The sequence below is a fragment of the Cololabis saira genome, chromosome 2 (genome assembly GCF_033807715.1).
Source record: "Cololabis saira isolate AMF1-May2022 chromosome 2, fColSai1.1, whole genome shotgun sequence".
NCBI lineage: Eukaryota > Metazoa > Chordata > Actinopteri > Beloniformes > Belonidae > Cololabis > Cololabis saira.
In genome coordinates this window covers 13,506,956-13,523,619 of record NC_084588.1, presented here as the reverse complement: position 1 = coordinate 13,523,619, position 16,664 = coordinate 13,506,956, and the positions used below count along the sequence as shown (strand labels likewise).

General features: G+C 41.0%; 1 protein-coding gene across 1 annotated transcript; it reads left to right on the top strand.

Annotated features, from left to right (window-relative positions):
* Nucleotides 1-12,696: 12,696 nt before the first annotated feature.
* Nucleotides 12,697-16,259, top strand: LOC133419629 (high choriolytic enzyme 1-like). The gene is made up of 9 exons (XM_061708940.1): nt 12,697-12,835; nt 12,940-12,970; nt 13,062-13,112; nt 13,373-13,504; nt 14,383-14,503; nt 14,792-14,970; nt 15,103-15,184; nt 15,317-15,441; nt 15,545-16,259. Coding segments are annotated over exons 1-9 (777 nt in total). The 5' UTR covers nt 12,697-12,781; the 3' UTR covers nt 15,547-16,259.
* Nucleotides 16,260-16,664: the final 405 nt, after the last annotated feature.

Sequence of the window (16,664 nt, the reverse complement as noted above, 5' to 3'; positions counted from 1 at the left end):
ATACATTCATTAATATGCTATACTGTATTTTGTATTGTGTATATTGTGTGTGTGTGTGTGTGTGTGTGTGTGTGTGTGTATATATATATATATATATATATATATATATATATATATATATATATATATATATATATATATATATATGTGTGTGTGTGTGTGTGTGTGTATACATGAAGTGTGACTACCTGCAGAACGTATTTTAGCATGAAAGCTTGCATATTTAACGCACATCAAGCATCCTGTATCATAGCTACATGTCTGCCGTTTGTAACAAAGCAAACCGCGTGAAAATCGGTTGAAAATCAAGTGAGTTATAGTTATTTTACTTATGCAGACACCTCCTTCCACAATAGAAGTGAACGCTCTAGAGTTAAAGCGATACCGATCCAAGATGGCGGCCACGCCCGACGTTCTCAGGCAGTCAATGCGGCGCCTCGACCAAGATGGCGGCCGCGCTGAACATCAGCCCCTCCCCCCGCAGGAGCTGCGCGCGCAAACTCCACTCAAATTCAAAAGTTATGGCAGAAAATCGGGACAACCAATCAGAAGAAGGGGAAAGAGAAAAGTAATGTGCGTCGTCACAGGACAGAGACGAACATTTTGATGTAAAAAAAACACAAAAATTGCTGACAAAAATTTTGGCATATCAAGCCAGGCTTGAACTCTCAACCTCTGGCAGCAAAGACCGCAATAATCTGGCTGAGCTAAGTCTCAGCTATTCCTTTTATTTGACCTACTGGCTTAGGACAGACCAACATAGCGATAAAATTCTGGAACTTTTTTTTCCTAATTTTTTAAATATTTGTAAGTTATAAATATTAGTAAAACCCTACTATTTAAATTATTACTTTTTCTGTAACCATTCTGCCAAGGTTGTAACCGGGCTGAGCCGGGGATATTTCTGAAGTCACCACATTACAGGGAGCTGATTGGTCGGGGGGCGGGGCCGTCATCACCCTACTCGCCACTGATTGGTCGGGGGGCGGGGCCGTCATCACCCTACTCGCCACTGATTGGTCGGGGGGCGGGGCCGCCATCACCCTACTCGCCACTGATTGGTCAGGGGGCGGGGCCGGCAGACGTTTGAATCAGGAAGCGGGAGTCAGCGCGAGAGCGACTGGCGGCTCGCGGCAATTTTATTATAAAAAAAGGACAACCAATCAGAAGAAGGGGCGGGGCTAATTCAGGCCAATGAAGGTCAAGGACTCCATAAAGAATCTGATGACACCACCCACGACTCTCTATGTCAAACCATTCAAAAGTTATAGCAGAAAATCGGGACAACCAATCAGAAGAAGGGGCGGGGCTAATTAAGGCCAACGAAGCTTAAGGACTCATTAAAGAGTCCCATGACACCACCCACGACTCTCTATGTGAAACCATTCAAAAGTTATGGCAGAGAAAAGTATTCTAGGGGGCGCTGTTGAGCCGTTAGGCCACGCCCATTAATGCAAACCATGAAATATCACATTTATCGCCAGGCCTGGCTTGCATGCAAATTTTGGTGACTTTTGGAGAACTATCAAATATGGACCAATCAGATGAAGGGTGGGTGCGCTTTTTCGCGTCTAGCGTCGCCACGGTAACACTTTTGAAAGAGAAAAGTAATGCGTGGTGTCGCACGATGGAGACGCACATTTTGGTGTATAACACACCTGGGTGCACGTTACGGTTCGGGCTGAATTAACTGCCGAAGGAATGGCATAAATTGCGCCAAAATTACACAATTAATTCAAAATGGCTGACTTCCTGTTCGGTTTCGGCCATGGCTCCAAGAGACTTTTCTTTAAGTTGCGACATGATACAGGTGTGTATCGATTTTCGTGCATGTACGTCAAACCGTATTGTGGGGCTTGAGGCACAAAGTTTTCCGGGGGGCGCTGTTGAGCCATTTTGCCACGCCCATTAATGCAAACCATGAAATATCAAATTTATCGCCAGGCCTGGCTTGCATGCCAAATTTGGTGCCTTTTGGGGAACTATCAAATATGGACCAATCAGATGAAGGGGGGGTGCGCTTGTTGGCGTCTAGCGTCGCCACGGTAACACTTTCGAAAGAGAAAAGTAATGCGTGTAGTCGCAGGATGGAGACGCACATTTTGATGTATAACACATCTGGGTTCACGATACCGTTCGGGCTGAATTAACTCTCGAAGGAATGGCATATATTGCTCCAAAATTACGCAATTAATTCAGAATGTTCAAAATGGCCGACTTCCTGGTCGGTTTCGGCCATGGCGCCAAGAGACTTTTCTTTTAGTTGCGACATGATACAGGAGTGTACTGATTTTCGTTCATGTACGTCAAACCGTATTATGGGGCTTGAGGCACAAAGTTTTTTCTGTCTGAACCAATCAGATGAAGGGTGGGCGCGCTTTTTCGCGTCTAGCGCCGCCACGGTAACGCTTTTGAAAGAGAAAAGTAATGCGTGTTGTCGCAGGATGGAGACGCACATTTTGATGTATAACACACTTGGGGGCACGTTACGGTTCGGGCTGAATTAACTTTCGAAGGAATGGCATAAATTTAGCCAAAATGACACGACTAATTCAAAATGGCCGACTTCCTGTTCGGTTTCGGGCATGACGCCAAGAGACTTTTCTTTCAGTTGCGCCATGATACAGGTGTGTACCGATTTTCGGTCATGTACGTCAAACCGTATCGTGGGGCTTGAGGCACAAAGTTTTCAAGGGGGCGCTGTTGAGCCATTTTGCCACGCCCATTAATGCAAACCATTAAATATCAAATTTTTCGCCAGGCCTGACTAGGGTGCAAAATTTGGTGACTTTTTGGGCATGTTAAGGGGGGCAAAAAGGCCTTCACTTTGTCAGGAAAATAATAATAATAATAATAATAATAATAAAAATTCCTGCAAATACAATAGGGCCTTCGCACTGCAAGTGCTCGGGCCCTAATAATAATAATAAAAATTCCTGCAAATACAATAGGGCCTTCGCACTGAAGGTGCTCGGGCCCTAATAATAAAAATTCCTGCAAATACAATAGGGCCTTCGCTCTGAAGGTGCTCGGGCCCTAATAATAATAAAAATTCCTGCAAATACAATAGGGCCTTCGCACTGCAAGTGCTCGGGCCCTAATTAAATATATAGCATAAGGCGGGGGTAATAGAAAATGGATGGATGGAGAAGTAAACATTCTACATTTAAATTGTCTTTCCTGAAAACATTTTTGAAAACTTTCTACCTACTCAGCCAACCCCCAAAAGGAAAATACATATAGTGCTAAATGTTCTCAAAGGTTCCTGCCAAAATATTCATTTTTCAGCCACCCTACAAAAGCAAAAACTAAATGATAATTACATCAAGAACAATATCTAAAATATAGTACTTTCAAATTCATCAACATTTGAAGGGAGATGGGGTTTTAAGTTTCTCCATCATTTTCAACACATAGCACTCTAATTAATTTTATATGGACAATACGATGTAATTTTAGGGGTTGCGTCTGTAGCACATCACTCCTCATGACACATGTTTTTACCTGTATGAACTCCTAACCCTCTGGGAGATGATACAGGGTTCCCAAGTGCAAATTGAATCACTTTAAGAACTAATTGGTGCCAACTTCCATCAAACTCCTGAACAATGCTCCATGAGGCCGAAGGATGTGCAGTAATTTTATTCATTTGCTTATTTTTTATATTGTGTTTTATTATGGGGATTTTTAGCATGTTTCAATTAGTGTATGTATGTGTTTCATTGTTCTGCTGAAATGGTGTGCCGGGTGATGTATCCTTTTGTCAGTGTAGCTGTCAAGGCATTTGTGGCTCAGCTGTCGAGTCCAAAACAAATTTCCCTAAGTGGGACAATAAAGTATATTGAATTGAATTGAATTGTATTGTACAGTTAATCCTGAAACAGTCCATTAATCTATATTATCTTATGTTTTATGTTACATGTATTAAGAAGGAATTTGAATTAAAACATTTATCCAGTCAAATCAAGGCCAGTTGTAAGTACTAGTTACTTTGCAATTCATGATTGTTCACAGATACTGATAAACACAAGGTTATAAAATATGATGCATTGATTATGTTACCAAACTGTGATCCAGTAAATGTTATATTTCTGGTTATTTAACCCGGTAACATGTTACTTGTAGCTGTGACATTGTATTGCTTCACAGGAATCACTTCCTCAGGACTTACGGCTGTTTCAGCCTATCAGAAGCAAAGATCGGGGTTAATCAGACAACCTCAGCACCTCCTGGTCTGAGCAGGTGATAAAAGAACGCAGCCGAGCATTTGCTGCAACCAGAATCAAGTAAACTATGTTAGTCATCTCATCTCACTTTCTCACACTTCCCTTTAAAGCTTTAGGAAACTAGACGTATGTTACAGTTTTTCACAATTGTTTAAACACATTTATTGGAACATCAGACACAATGTGCACAACCTGAAACTCATGTTTCAGGTGGCTGAACCAATCCTGCTGAACTCCAAGCACATTTACTGCTCTAAACTCAAATTCCCATTCCATACCACACATTTCTCACAACACTACACACAATTCCCAATACCCTGCACACTCTTCCTGAATTCCCTCTCTTGCTGATCACACAGAACACACAGTCAGTCACATTTCAAACTCCAAAGGCTGTTGTGCAATATGCAATCAGCAATTTGCCATTGAATTCATATTCATTGATGAAGCGGGGTTCAACCTTGTAAAAAGAAGGCGCAGAGGGAGGAATATCATCGGCCAGCGTGCCATCACAGAGGTCCCTGGCCAGCGTGGAGGGAACATAACAATGTGTGCTTCCATCAATCACCACAGCGTCCTCCATCACCATGCCACCCTTGGCCCCTACAACCCTGCACTTCTTCTAGCATTCCTGGACCAGCTCTACAATATCATTGTCCAGCCAGACCAGATGGAGGACTCAGAAGTGGTCAGGTTGCTTGTTATCTGGGACAATGTCAGTTTCCACCGGGCTGCTCTGGTCCGTGACTGGTTCACGGTCCATCCAGAAGTTGATGTCCTATATCTCCCTCCATACTCTCCCTTCCTCAACCCAATTGAGGAGTTTTTCTCTGCCTGGAGATGGAAGGTATATGAGAGAAATCCTCAGACACGGATCCCACTGCTGCAGGCCACGGAGGACACATGTGGCGATGTCACAGCTGAGGCCTGTCAAGGCTTCATGCGGCGTTGTAGGAGATTGTTCCCCCGCTGCTTGGCCAGGGAGAACATCGACGTGGACGAGGTCCTGTGGCCAGCCAGGGATGAAAGGCAGGATGCCGCCTAATACTTTTGTTCTGTTTCTATTTTCTGTCAAGTTTTTATCCACAGCTTGCTGTGATGTCCAGTGGACTGCACATTTTGAGTCCAAATACTGTACTGTAAAAATATTATTTGTTGTTACAGTAAAGAATTGTGTGTTTTCTATTTGAGTAGCCTATACATAAGAATACTATATGGTGATAAATTACATCCAACAGCTGAAGGTGAAACACTGAACATAAAAATGCATGATTCTACTGAGGCATTCATTCATTCATTCATATAGTGTTTTCCATTCATACTATAGTGTCTTCCATTCTGCACATCAGTGTTCAGTGGGTGCTTAGAAACGTCTACTCAAATGATGTATGTGTTTGACATTTGAGAAGGAAATACCATTTAGTGAAGAGTTAACACTGTTTTGAAGGTAGAGTGTGCTTTTGCAAGAGAAGTGTAGGATTTAGCATTTTGTGTGTGAGTTTTTTAATTTTTGTTTAGAGTTTTGAGAAAGTGAGGTAGTATATCAGGAAATGTGTTTAAACAATTGTGAAAAACTGTAATAACAGAAACTTTATATTCTTGGCTGTTTCACTTCAGAAGTTTTTACTGACGAGGACCATCATCATGACCGGTTTTCCTCCTCCTCCTCTTCCTCTCAGTCAGCGATCTGTCTCTGTTGAGTTTAACTCTTTGAAGCTTGGTTATAAAAACAATATTGACGAATTGATTAGTTTTTCATCTTTGTGTGTTTGTGCTGCAGAGTGCACCAACAATCACTGAAGAGAGAATCGGTGAGTTGAATAATGAAAAGATATTCACACATCCTACAAGTGTCACTGACTTTTATGTAAAACTAATGTGTTTTTATCCCGTTTCTCCCAGAGATGTTCATGAATGTCTCTGAAGTCATCTCGATACCCAAAGTAGCCACAAGTAAGAAAAGTTTTAAATATAAATACCACACAGTAGCAGCGTCAGAGCTGAAACCATTCCCCCTTTTCCTGGTATCCTGCAATATTTTGGTTTCCAGAAGCATTTTTTTCTGTGATGAAGAAAAAGAGAACACCCCAGGTTTCTGTTGAACATCAGTCTTAAATGTAGCTTCTTTGTTTACCCACTACCAGTAAAAACTACTGGGATCAATCATTATGAAGAAAGAGGCCCCCTTAAGTCCCAGACTCTTCAAGAGTTCATTTTTCTTGAACAGCAAATAAAAAAAAGAGTAGAAAAAAAACAAAAAATAAGTAAGCAGTTCTGATGGAAATCTGATGGAACATTGAGTCAAGTCAGAACAAAGACAGAAGTTTTAACGTCACTAACATGTAAAGATAAACATAAAAATATAGTAGAAAGTAGAAAAAAAGTAGAAAAAAAAACAAAAACAATTGAAATGCAGTTTTGCCTTTTTCTCAGTACAGAGCTCATTTAGGACAGAGATGAGTGGTGGGTTTGGGATATGTTGTTACCGGGGAAAGCCCTTTGTGTTGTACTTACTGTTCAAGAATATAGTATATAAACTTTTGATTAGTGATTGGCTGGTCAAGTGAAAATCTGATATGTATAAGAAGATGTTTTTGTTGTTTTACAGAAACGCCTCTGGTGCTCGGTGACATCGGCGTTGTGGATCCTGTACTCAGGAACGCAGATCCATGCACTGACAAAGGCTGCAAATGGCCTAAATCTGGAGGCTACGTCTACGTGCCTTACTACATCGACAACACATTCAGTAAGCAGTTCTGATGGAAATCTGATGGAACATTGAGTCAGGTCAGAACAAAGACAGAAGTTTTAACTTCACTAACATGTAAAGATGAACATAAAAATATATACATGTATATTGGGCCACAGTCCTGTGTTGAACATGGAAACCCTTGATTTCAATTCTGAGGCCTAGTTCTAGGGCCTAACTCTGAGGTCAGCCTTGATTTCTTACAGCCGACCACATGGTTCGAAACAAAGGAACCTCCATAATGACTCAAAGTCCCAGCAGGCTTTGCACCCTCACTGGACATAGACCCCAAAACGCAGGAGGAGCAGCTTACCGATTTATGGCAGCCTGGACTCAGCTATAAAAGAGCAACCTCCCCCCTTTCTCGCTTTCTTTCTACCAAGATCTCTTGTCCCTCAGCCCTGTCCACTGTCCCATGGAGTTCTCTGTGAGCTATGAAAAAGGCCACAGCTTCTATCTTAGCATGAAGAGCTACTAGCTATGGGCAGTGTTGGGGGTAACGCGTTACAAAAGTAACGCAATTACAGTAATGTATTACTATTTGCTGTAACGCAGTAATATAACGCATTACTAATACATTTTCGGTAATATTTTACTCGTTACAATCTAAGTAACGCGCGTTACAACGCATTTTAACCCGTTAAGCTGTTGTTTTTTAAAGAATTCACCAACACCGCGTCCGCGACACATCCCGACAACAGAAAAAAGCGTTGGGAACGCGGTGCGGCGGAACGTAGCGCCGCTGGACACTGTTTGTGTGGGGACTGTTCAGTGAGCAGAGCCGGCAGGGAAAAGTCAACAGTGCGGCGTGTCCGCGTGTAACTTAAATCTACCATGGTCTCAGCGTTAGGGCTCGGCCAAGTGAGGCTTTATTAATATATGGGCTTTATACATTTATTAAATATATATGAGCGCGGAGTCGGCGAGGAGCTGCGCGCGGCGAGGAGCAGGAGCCGGGCTCACAGTCAGTCGCGCTGTGAGAGCGGATTTATGGTTCCGCGTTAAATCGACGCAGAGCTTTCGCCGTAGGGTACGCAGTAGTTCGCGTAACCCACGGCGTATGGCCTGCGTTGGTGTAACGCGGAACCATAAATCAGCCTTAAACCACACCTGCAGCCCATCAGGAGGAGAGGTTAAAACAGCTGCAAGTTGTTGATTGCTGGTTCGTTTTGTTAACTCTGAGAGCTTTATTGGTTTGTTTGTTAGCTTGCTGGTGTTTTTTTTCTCTCTGGGAGTTATTTATGAAGAAGTTCTGAGTTCCGTGTGAGCAGTATTCGAGTTGAGGGGGGATGAGGGGTGATGTGATGGCACCCCCCCTGAAATTAAAACGGTCCAAATCACCCCCCCCCCCTGAAATAAAAACGGTCCAAATCATCCCCCCTGAAATAAAAACAGTCCAAATCATCCCCCCTGAAATAAAAACGGTCCAAATCATCCCCCCTGAAATAAAAACAGTCCAAATCATCCCCCCCTGAAATAAAAACGGTCCAAATCATCCCCCCTGAAATAAAAACGGTCCAAATCATCCCCCCTGAAATAAAAACGGTCCAAATCATCCCCCCTGTAAAACTGCCATCCCCCCTTTCCATCCCTTATGTCATTTCATCAATGAATGTGGTTTTACTGCTATTTCAACATTTAGAGTCATCACCAGAAAAATAACACCAGAAAAATAACTTATTTGACAATTTTCACCTGTTTCAAGTAAATTTTCACTTGAAATAAGTAGAAAAATCTGCCAGTGGGACAAGATTTATCTTTTTTTGCTATTTTGTTGAAAGTAACTCAAAAGTAATACACAAGTAGTGTAACGCATTACAATTCAGATATAGTAATATTGTAATGTAACTAATTACTTTCAAATGACAGTAACTAGTAATATATAATGTATTATATTTTGGATGTAACTTGCCCAACACTGGCTATGGGCCGGCCTTCTCCATTACCGTGCCTGAAGAAAATGGCAACCACATTCTGCAGCACTGCAACGAGTGACCCGCAAACGTTCTGAGCCCCAGATGAGCCGAACGAGGGACCCTTGCATGCCTCAACGTGAACGCCTTTGGACCGACCTGGAGCTAAAGGAGGCCCAGCTGCAGTGCCCATGCTGCATCCTCATCCACACTGAGATGAGGAGTGAAGGAGAGAGAGAAAGCTGCTCTTTATCAGGATCACCTGCGGAGCGTAACCATCCAGCTGTTCCACCACTGCCAATCCAGGAAGCAGGAACACACGGAGGCACACGTCAAGCACTGGAAATCTGCAACAAAAACCACGAACGAAACACAAAACCGACACGGAGCCGACCAAAACACGAGTAGCAATCGACCCAAATCTCGAGATCCGAATACGGTCTGAGCTAAGCTACCGCTAACTAACCCCAAAAACTACAGAGCAAGCGTGCAGGTGAACAACCCAGTGTATATATCTATGTGTGTGTATGCTTGTATGTATATGACTATATGTGTCTGTGTGTGTGTGTGTGTGTGTGTGTGTGTGTGTGTGTGTGTGTGTGTGTGTGTGTGTATGTATGTATATGTATACGTGCGTGTGTATGTACATGTCTGTGTGGCTATTTGTGTGTGTATGTGTGTATGTATTTGTGTGTGTGTACGTATATGTTTGTGTGGCTGTGTATGTGTGTGTGTGGCTATGTGTCTTAAGTGGCTGTATGTGTGCGTGTACACGTGTATATGTATGTGTGGCTGGGTGTGTGTGTGTGTGTATGTCTAGCTATTTGTGCGTATGTGTACATGTATGAATACATACATATATATGTGTATGTGTGCTTGAGAGAGTGTGTTCGTATATGTCTATGTGTATGTATGTGTGTGGGTATGGGAGTGGGAGTGTGTGTGTGTGTGTGTGTGTGTGTGTGTGTGTGTGTGTGTGTGTGTGTGTGTGTGTGTGTGTGTGTGTGTATGTGTATGTGTGTGTGTGTGTGTGTGTGTGTGTGCGTGTGCGTGTGTGTGTGTGTGTGTGTGTGTGTGTGTGTGTGTGTGTGCGTGTGTGTGTGTGTGTGTGTGTGTGTGCGTGTATGTGTTTGTGCGTAAAAATTCTATCAAAGCTCCACCTGAAGTGTATCTATAGTGGGGGAGGGGGAGGGCAACCCCGCCACCCGCGAGACCAGGGGCCGACGAGGAAGAACCCGGAACCCAGGCCACCGGCAACCCCACAGAGGGGAGAAGAAGGCGGGAGGCAACCCACCGCCAGTCACAATGTGTCCTTGTCAGCCATCTTTTCTTTTGCTTCACCACATGTATGAACTACCATCGCGACACACACATACGCACTGACACACAAATATAATAATAATAATAATAATAATAATACTAATAATACTGCACACTCAAAACTTCTGCAGTGCAGATGTGTCACTGGCAGAGAAACGTTCTTCAACGTTCTTTCATCTAAACACAATTTTTTGATTTTGGTTGCAGCTTTTCCAGAGTCACTGCGATCCAATCAGAAGGTTGCATAATGTGCTGAAGTGCCCTTAGGCAGGACTCTCACATTGCCCTGCAGCAACTAACGAGTGTTCTCTTCTTTATCTGTAAGTGTACAAGCTGGTCCTTGGTCCTTTTCTACACCCATACTTTGTATGTTAAGGTCTGCTGCAATGAGCAGCATTATGTCACACATGCTATTAAACACAAGTAGCTGTTCGACATTCTTGAAACACTGATAGAGGCTTTCGTTCTCAAAGAAACATCACACATTATATTAAAGGTTTTGCTCATAACATAATAGCTCACACCCTACTAGTTATGTAAGATTACATACAAGTACACCTGATTCAAACTAATGTTGACAAAGACTTTTTGTTCCTACTAGATGTCACGAGAACATTGACTATTTTATAGTGACATGGGCTGATGGAAGGGGATTTACCACAATTGCATAATTTTCTGAGACAGTTTAATTTGAATATGCTTTGTTGTATTAAAGGTTCAGGATAGATATATTATGATGCAGTTCCTGAGTTATAGATTTAGTCTTGTTGTTGTTGCGAAGTGCTGCTTATTTTGAATTTGCTGATATTTAATTGATTCAGAACCGCCCCACTCGCTCTGCATGATGAAACGAGCAAATAGAAGCTTGATAAATAGTGCAAATACAAATATCATGAATTTCAATAAAAAATGTCAATTCTTAGCAAAATCCCTTTTTTTCTGTTGATAAAGAAATACAGAAAATGAAATTGATAAGAGTGAAATGCCCTTTCTTTGCTGAATGACAGTTCCTTCATGGATGAAGGGCAGAAATAAAGGAACTGCGCTCAAAGGGGCATGAAGAACCTCCATAAAGAACTCAGTGGGACTGTGAAGACAAATCTAGAGGCCAATTCAAAGCCAAATGCTCATGAAGCATTGTACTTACCAAAGAGGAAGTCTAAACCCTCTCACAGCCAGATCAATGCAAAGTGGAGCAATCATCAGTCACTTCCTCTACATGGATTACATCAAGCTGCATCAAAATAATGAGACATCAACATATGATCCACTTCACAAGGATTTACAGCAGCGACAGAGTGTTGTCATCAGACTGGAAATATACACTTAATTATACTGCCATGTAATACAATCATTATGCTGTTTGTACGGTATGTACCACACATATTCACTTCTACTGTATGTCTAAGTTAAGAATCCAAAATCATTATTTGTCCAGCAGTCGTATTGTTGGATCGGGTAGGAAACCAGAGTACCAAAACGTAAATAAGCATGGAAACTACAAACTCTATAAAGGAAAGCCCCTAGATAGGGGTTTTACCATGTAGGGGAACAAAAAACTAGGAAAAAAAGAAAAAAAAAACTTTAACTTGTCCATGCACTTCTATTGTGATGATGATGTCACCTTTTCCACCAGATGATTGACTTGATGACACTTGAATACTTGTGAACTGTTCAAGTATGTCTTGACTGTTGACAGTTAAATGCAGACAGGTAAATGCCGACGGGTAAATGCTGACAGGAAAAGGCTTTTTTTATGAGCCTTAAAAAAAAAATGAAAAGACACAAGACACTCTGTACTTTGGTAATAATGGTCCCCATTCTGTCAGTGCAGAAAAATCATCTTCACATTATTTTATTTTTCCTATCCTCCATTATCTTTATCCACTTCTTCTAGTTAAGGGTGACAGGGATCTGCTGGACTCTTTTCCAGCTCTCTGCATCCTGTATGGGTATCCAGTCTCTCACAGGAACACATATAGACACAAAATCCACAAATGGTAACACGTATTATATTTTCAGCAGATCCTCCTTCAAACAGGACAGGGAATTAAAGAGTTAAAAGTGTTTAAACTAAATGCATCAACCATAAATTCTTTACCTTTTCATGACAACTGTGTTTTACTGTCTATATGTTTATAAACTTTTCCGCGGTATTAATTAAAGTTATTAAGTAGTTCTGTCTGTTATTTATTTGAAACTTTGTTTGAGATTTTTTAATAAAAAAAAATAATGTACTGATGTGAATTTATAGGGGCAGTAATATGATAAAACGTCCTGCATTTGTTTGTCTTTTTTGGTATAGTGACTTCCTGGAAAATTCATGTTGGGTTAGGATTTTTCAGTTATGTAAAAGAAACGAAGTTATTTAAAGTTAAGTCAAGTTATGTAAAGAAACTAGCCTCCAGACATGCCAAGCCACTCCCTGTTTGAGGTGCTTACAGTATATACAGAGAGGAGGTGAGCACCTGTTGCATCCAGCAGCCGAATCCTGGCACAGAATCTTAACGAATAAACTCTGTTCAGATTTTGACTTATTTAGGTCTGAAGTTTAACCGCAGAGGAACGCAACCATGACTCCAGCTTTCCTCCTCCTCCTCATCCTCTCAATGGCAGCTGTATGTCTGGTAAGTCTGACTCTGTGAAGTTTGGATGAAAGAGTTAAGAAGACAGGGAAAAGTCAGGTTCAACAGAAAGCCGTGTATTAAAAATGAATGTGATTGTGTTGCAGAGTGCAGCGATCGATGCTAAGAACCAAATTGGTGAGTTGAATAATAAAATGTGAAATATATCATCTTTTCGGTGTGACATCTATTCTAAAACTAACCTAATTGTATCATCTCTTTCTCTCAGATGAGTCTCCGGACGTGTCAGATGTCCTCAGGAAAGCCAATGCCAACACAAGTAGGACATGAGTTTCACATACGTACTTTTATCTTGTAAAATCTGAGGAACCGGTCATATTATTGTCTAAGATTATAATGTCTGTTGCTCATATTTCTGATTGCTAATAAAATTACGGGGAAAAAAAGGGACAATACTTAAATGGATAAATTTAACATGTTAGATTTAATCATGGGTTTTTAAACTAGAAACTGTAATGACCATCAGAAATGGGAAGTTTTCATTCAAATTTTCATTTGTGTGTTTTTGTTGTTCTGCAGAATCACTTTTGCAGTACGATGACATTATGCCAAGCAGACGCAGAAATGCTTCCCCCTGCACGTCCGGAAGATGCTTGTGGCCTAAAAGCAGTCGCTATGTCTATGTGCCCGTCCACATCTCCTCATCATACTGTAAGCAACTATGGTGTTTGACCCCAGAAAGCAGCAGCGACATGTGCTTGGTTCATGTGAAAACTACAAGAGTTTAGGATGACATTCATTTCACCAAAATATTTCTTCAATATCCAGAAAACCTGTCCTAATGCAGTTAAATCCAGGACTTTTTGGATAATGTCTGAGAAATAGTCCATGTGTGGTTCATTAATTAATTATTTTGGGACAAATGAAGCAGTTGAAGAGTCGGAAGCTGATTTCTGCTCCTGAGTTGTCACATGGCAGCTGTGTGGCTGGATCTATTAAAATTAAGTCTAACGAGATCTCAGGACATCATTAGGTTGACAAAACAGCAAACATTTATGACAAAGCCTCACATAAGAGTGCCAAATTTAACAGTTTGGTAAATAAAAAAAAAAAGGATTAATACTATTGGGAAAAGAAAAGTTTGAAGAAGGAAAGAAACAGCTCATGATTCAAAGCAGACAACATCATACTTCAAACATGGTGGAGGCAGTGTTATGGTGTGGGCACGTATAGCTGCTGATGGACCAGGTTCACTAGTGTTTACTGGTGATGTAACAGCTGGTAGGAGTTGTCTAGATGAATCTTGTGCTGTGCAGGAATCTACCCTCTGTACGGTGCTTCACAGTGCAGATGCTGAGACACACACTCAAGACTCATTTAAAGAAAAAAAGATTATTCTTCAATGGCAAAGTCACTTGATCTCTACCCTATTATCCAATTTAGAGCTGTCTTTTAGTATGTATATATATATATATATATATATATATATATATATATATATATATATATATATATATACACACACGTTTGTATATGGGTTTATTTTCCCGGGAAAACTTCATCATCTTCAAACTTCATCTTCTTTGCAGCCGCCGCAGAGCATAACATGATCGTCTACAGCCTGCTGACCTTCCACCGGTCCACCTGCATTCGCTTCGTCTGGAAGAGTTGGTGGCATCGTGATTATCTCTCCTTCTACTCTGGAAATGGGTAAACACATACACCAGTTGTTTCTCAAGAAATAAGCACTCCCATAGTTGACCAGATTATTTTTTTTCTATTTTTCCATCAACTTTTACTCTGGCTGTTAATATGTAATGTTTAATTTTAGACTTATGTTGTAATCACACAAGTTTTGGGAACAGAATTATTCAAATGCATCTTGTAGTTGCTGAAAAATACTAATTTTAGTTTAAGTATGTAATTTTTGACGGTGAATCTCAGAACAATGCCTCGTTGTCGGTATCTGATGTCTTTGTGTGTGTTTGTTTGCGTCAGATGTTGGTCGTATTTGGGCCGTAATGGCGGGAAGCAGAGTGTTTCCCTGATGAGGAACGGCTGTTTGTACCGGAGCACGGTCCAACACGAGGTCCTCCACGCTCTGGGCTACCACCACGAGCAGAACCGCTCTGACAGAGACAGCTACATCCAGATCCTCACCCAGAACGTTGAGCCAGGTCAGCTTGCACACAAAAACTTCTGTTTTTTTTCTTGACAGCCTTGACAGCCGCTGATGACGAAGCACATTTCTGCATTGTTTTTCACAATAGACATTTAAATGATTTTATCTGAACTCAATTGCTTTGCAGGCAAAGAACACAACTTCAACAAGGTGCAGACCAACAACCTGGGGACTCCGTACGACTTCAACTCTGTCATGCATTACAGCAAGTGAGTTTCTAAGTGGGAGTTTCTCCATGTGTGGTTGGCCATGATAACTAGTTCTTGCTGAATCAAGTATTCTTGATTAGTTTAATCGTCTCAGTTTATGTATTGTCAAGTGACATGTCTGTCTTCCCAAAGCACGGCATTCTCCAAAAATGGACAGCCCACCATCATCTCCAAGGCCAATCCCAACCTCATCTTTGGACACGCCAGAGACATGAGCCCCAATGACATTGCCCGTGTCAACAAGCTTTACAAATGCTGTGAGCGCAAAACTTTCTTTTTCATTGATTGTTTTATTGTCATACTGCTGCTGAGAAGATTCACGCTTACTGAATTCTTCTTTTGTATTTGTTCCTCAACCAGAACTTGGTTGCATGAAGGGGTCATCCTCCAGAAACCTCAGCTCGTCAGCGTTACAACAGGGCCCGGATCTGTTTGAAAACAAGAATAATTGTTTTCAAGCAGCAGAAAATCTTTAACATCTGTGTTTTCTGCTCAGAATCTTCCACCAAAGGACTGTTTGATTTAACTAGTAAAACATTTAAAAAGAAATCCTGCTGGACGAGGATGGTATTACATCTTAACTGTTGGGGTCAGACCTTGTACTGGTACATCTTCATGTATCCGTCATTCCATCACTTTTTATTGTCTTTGATGTGGTAATGATTAATTAATGAAGTGCTTATTTATTTGCTGTTAAAAGTAAGAGGAAAAAAATGTTATGATTTTAGTAAAATCAATACTAGTGGAACAAACGGCGGGAACAAATCAAAAGATTAAGGTTTTTCCCGATTGGACATGATGGAGGAACTTGTTGTAAAGTTATGCAGTCATGAGTCTGATTGCACCTATAAATTTGCATCACTACACTAAAATGATGTCATATTTTATTGTTTAAAAATCTTAAAGTTTTACATAAATAACAGACAGAACTACTTAATCAGGAACAATACCTGAAAACTATGTTAACGTACAAGTGCACGCTTGTTGACTATATCATTAAGTTATTGTTGTACATATATTTTATCTCCTTGTTTATCCTTGAAATGCTGTGTGTTTAGCAGATTCTGTCAAATAATCAATGACTCTGTAATCATTTGTATATATAAGTGTTCAATAAAACACTAAATGCTCAAAAGCAGGTGGAAGTGGTCTATTGTTTTCCTGGGACATCCTGCTCAGTGTTTGTGTTTCTTACAAGTGATTGATCATTTATGGATGTCCATGCCTGGTGTCCTGGGAGCATTAAAAATAAACTGTAACTGGACCCCGGTGTGAAACAGCAGTGAGGAGTAAAACTGGAATGAAGACAACAAAGGAACAGGGGACAGTTTTGATAATGAGGAGACCGTTTGTGAGCTTCAGGGAGCCGATCTCAAGCATGTTTTTGTGCTCGCTACAAGATTTATCCCAATTACTCCATCTGGTTTATAAGGCTAGTTAAGGAGAAAGAAATACTTGTCTCTCACGTGCTTTCTGATCT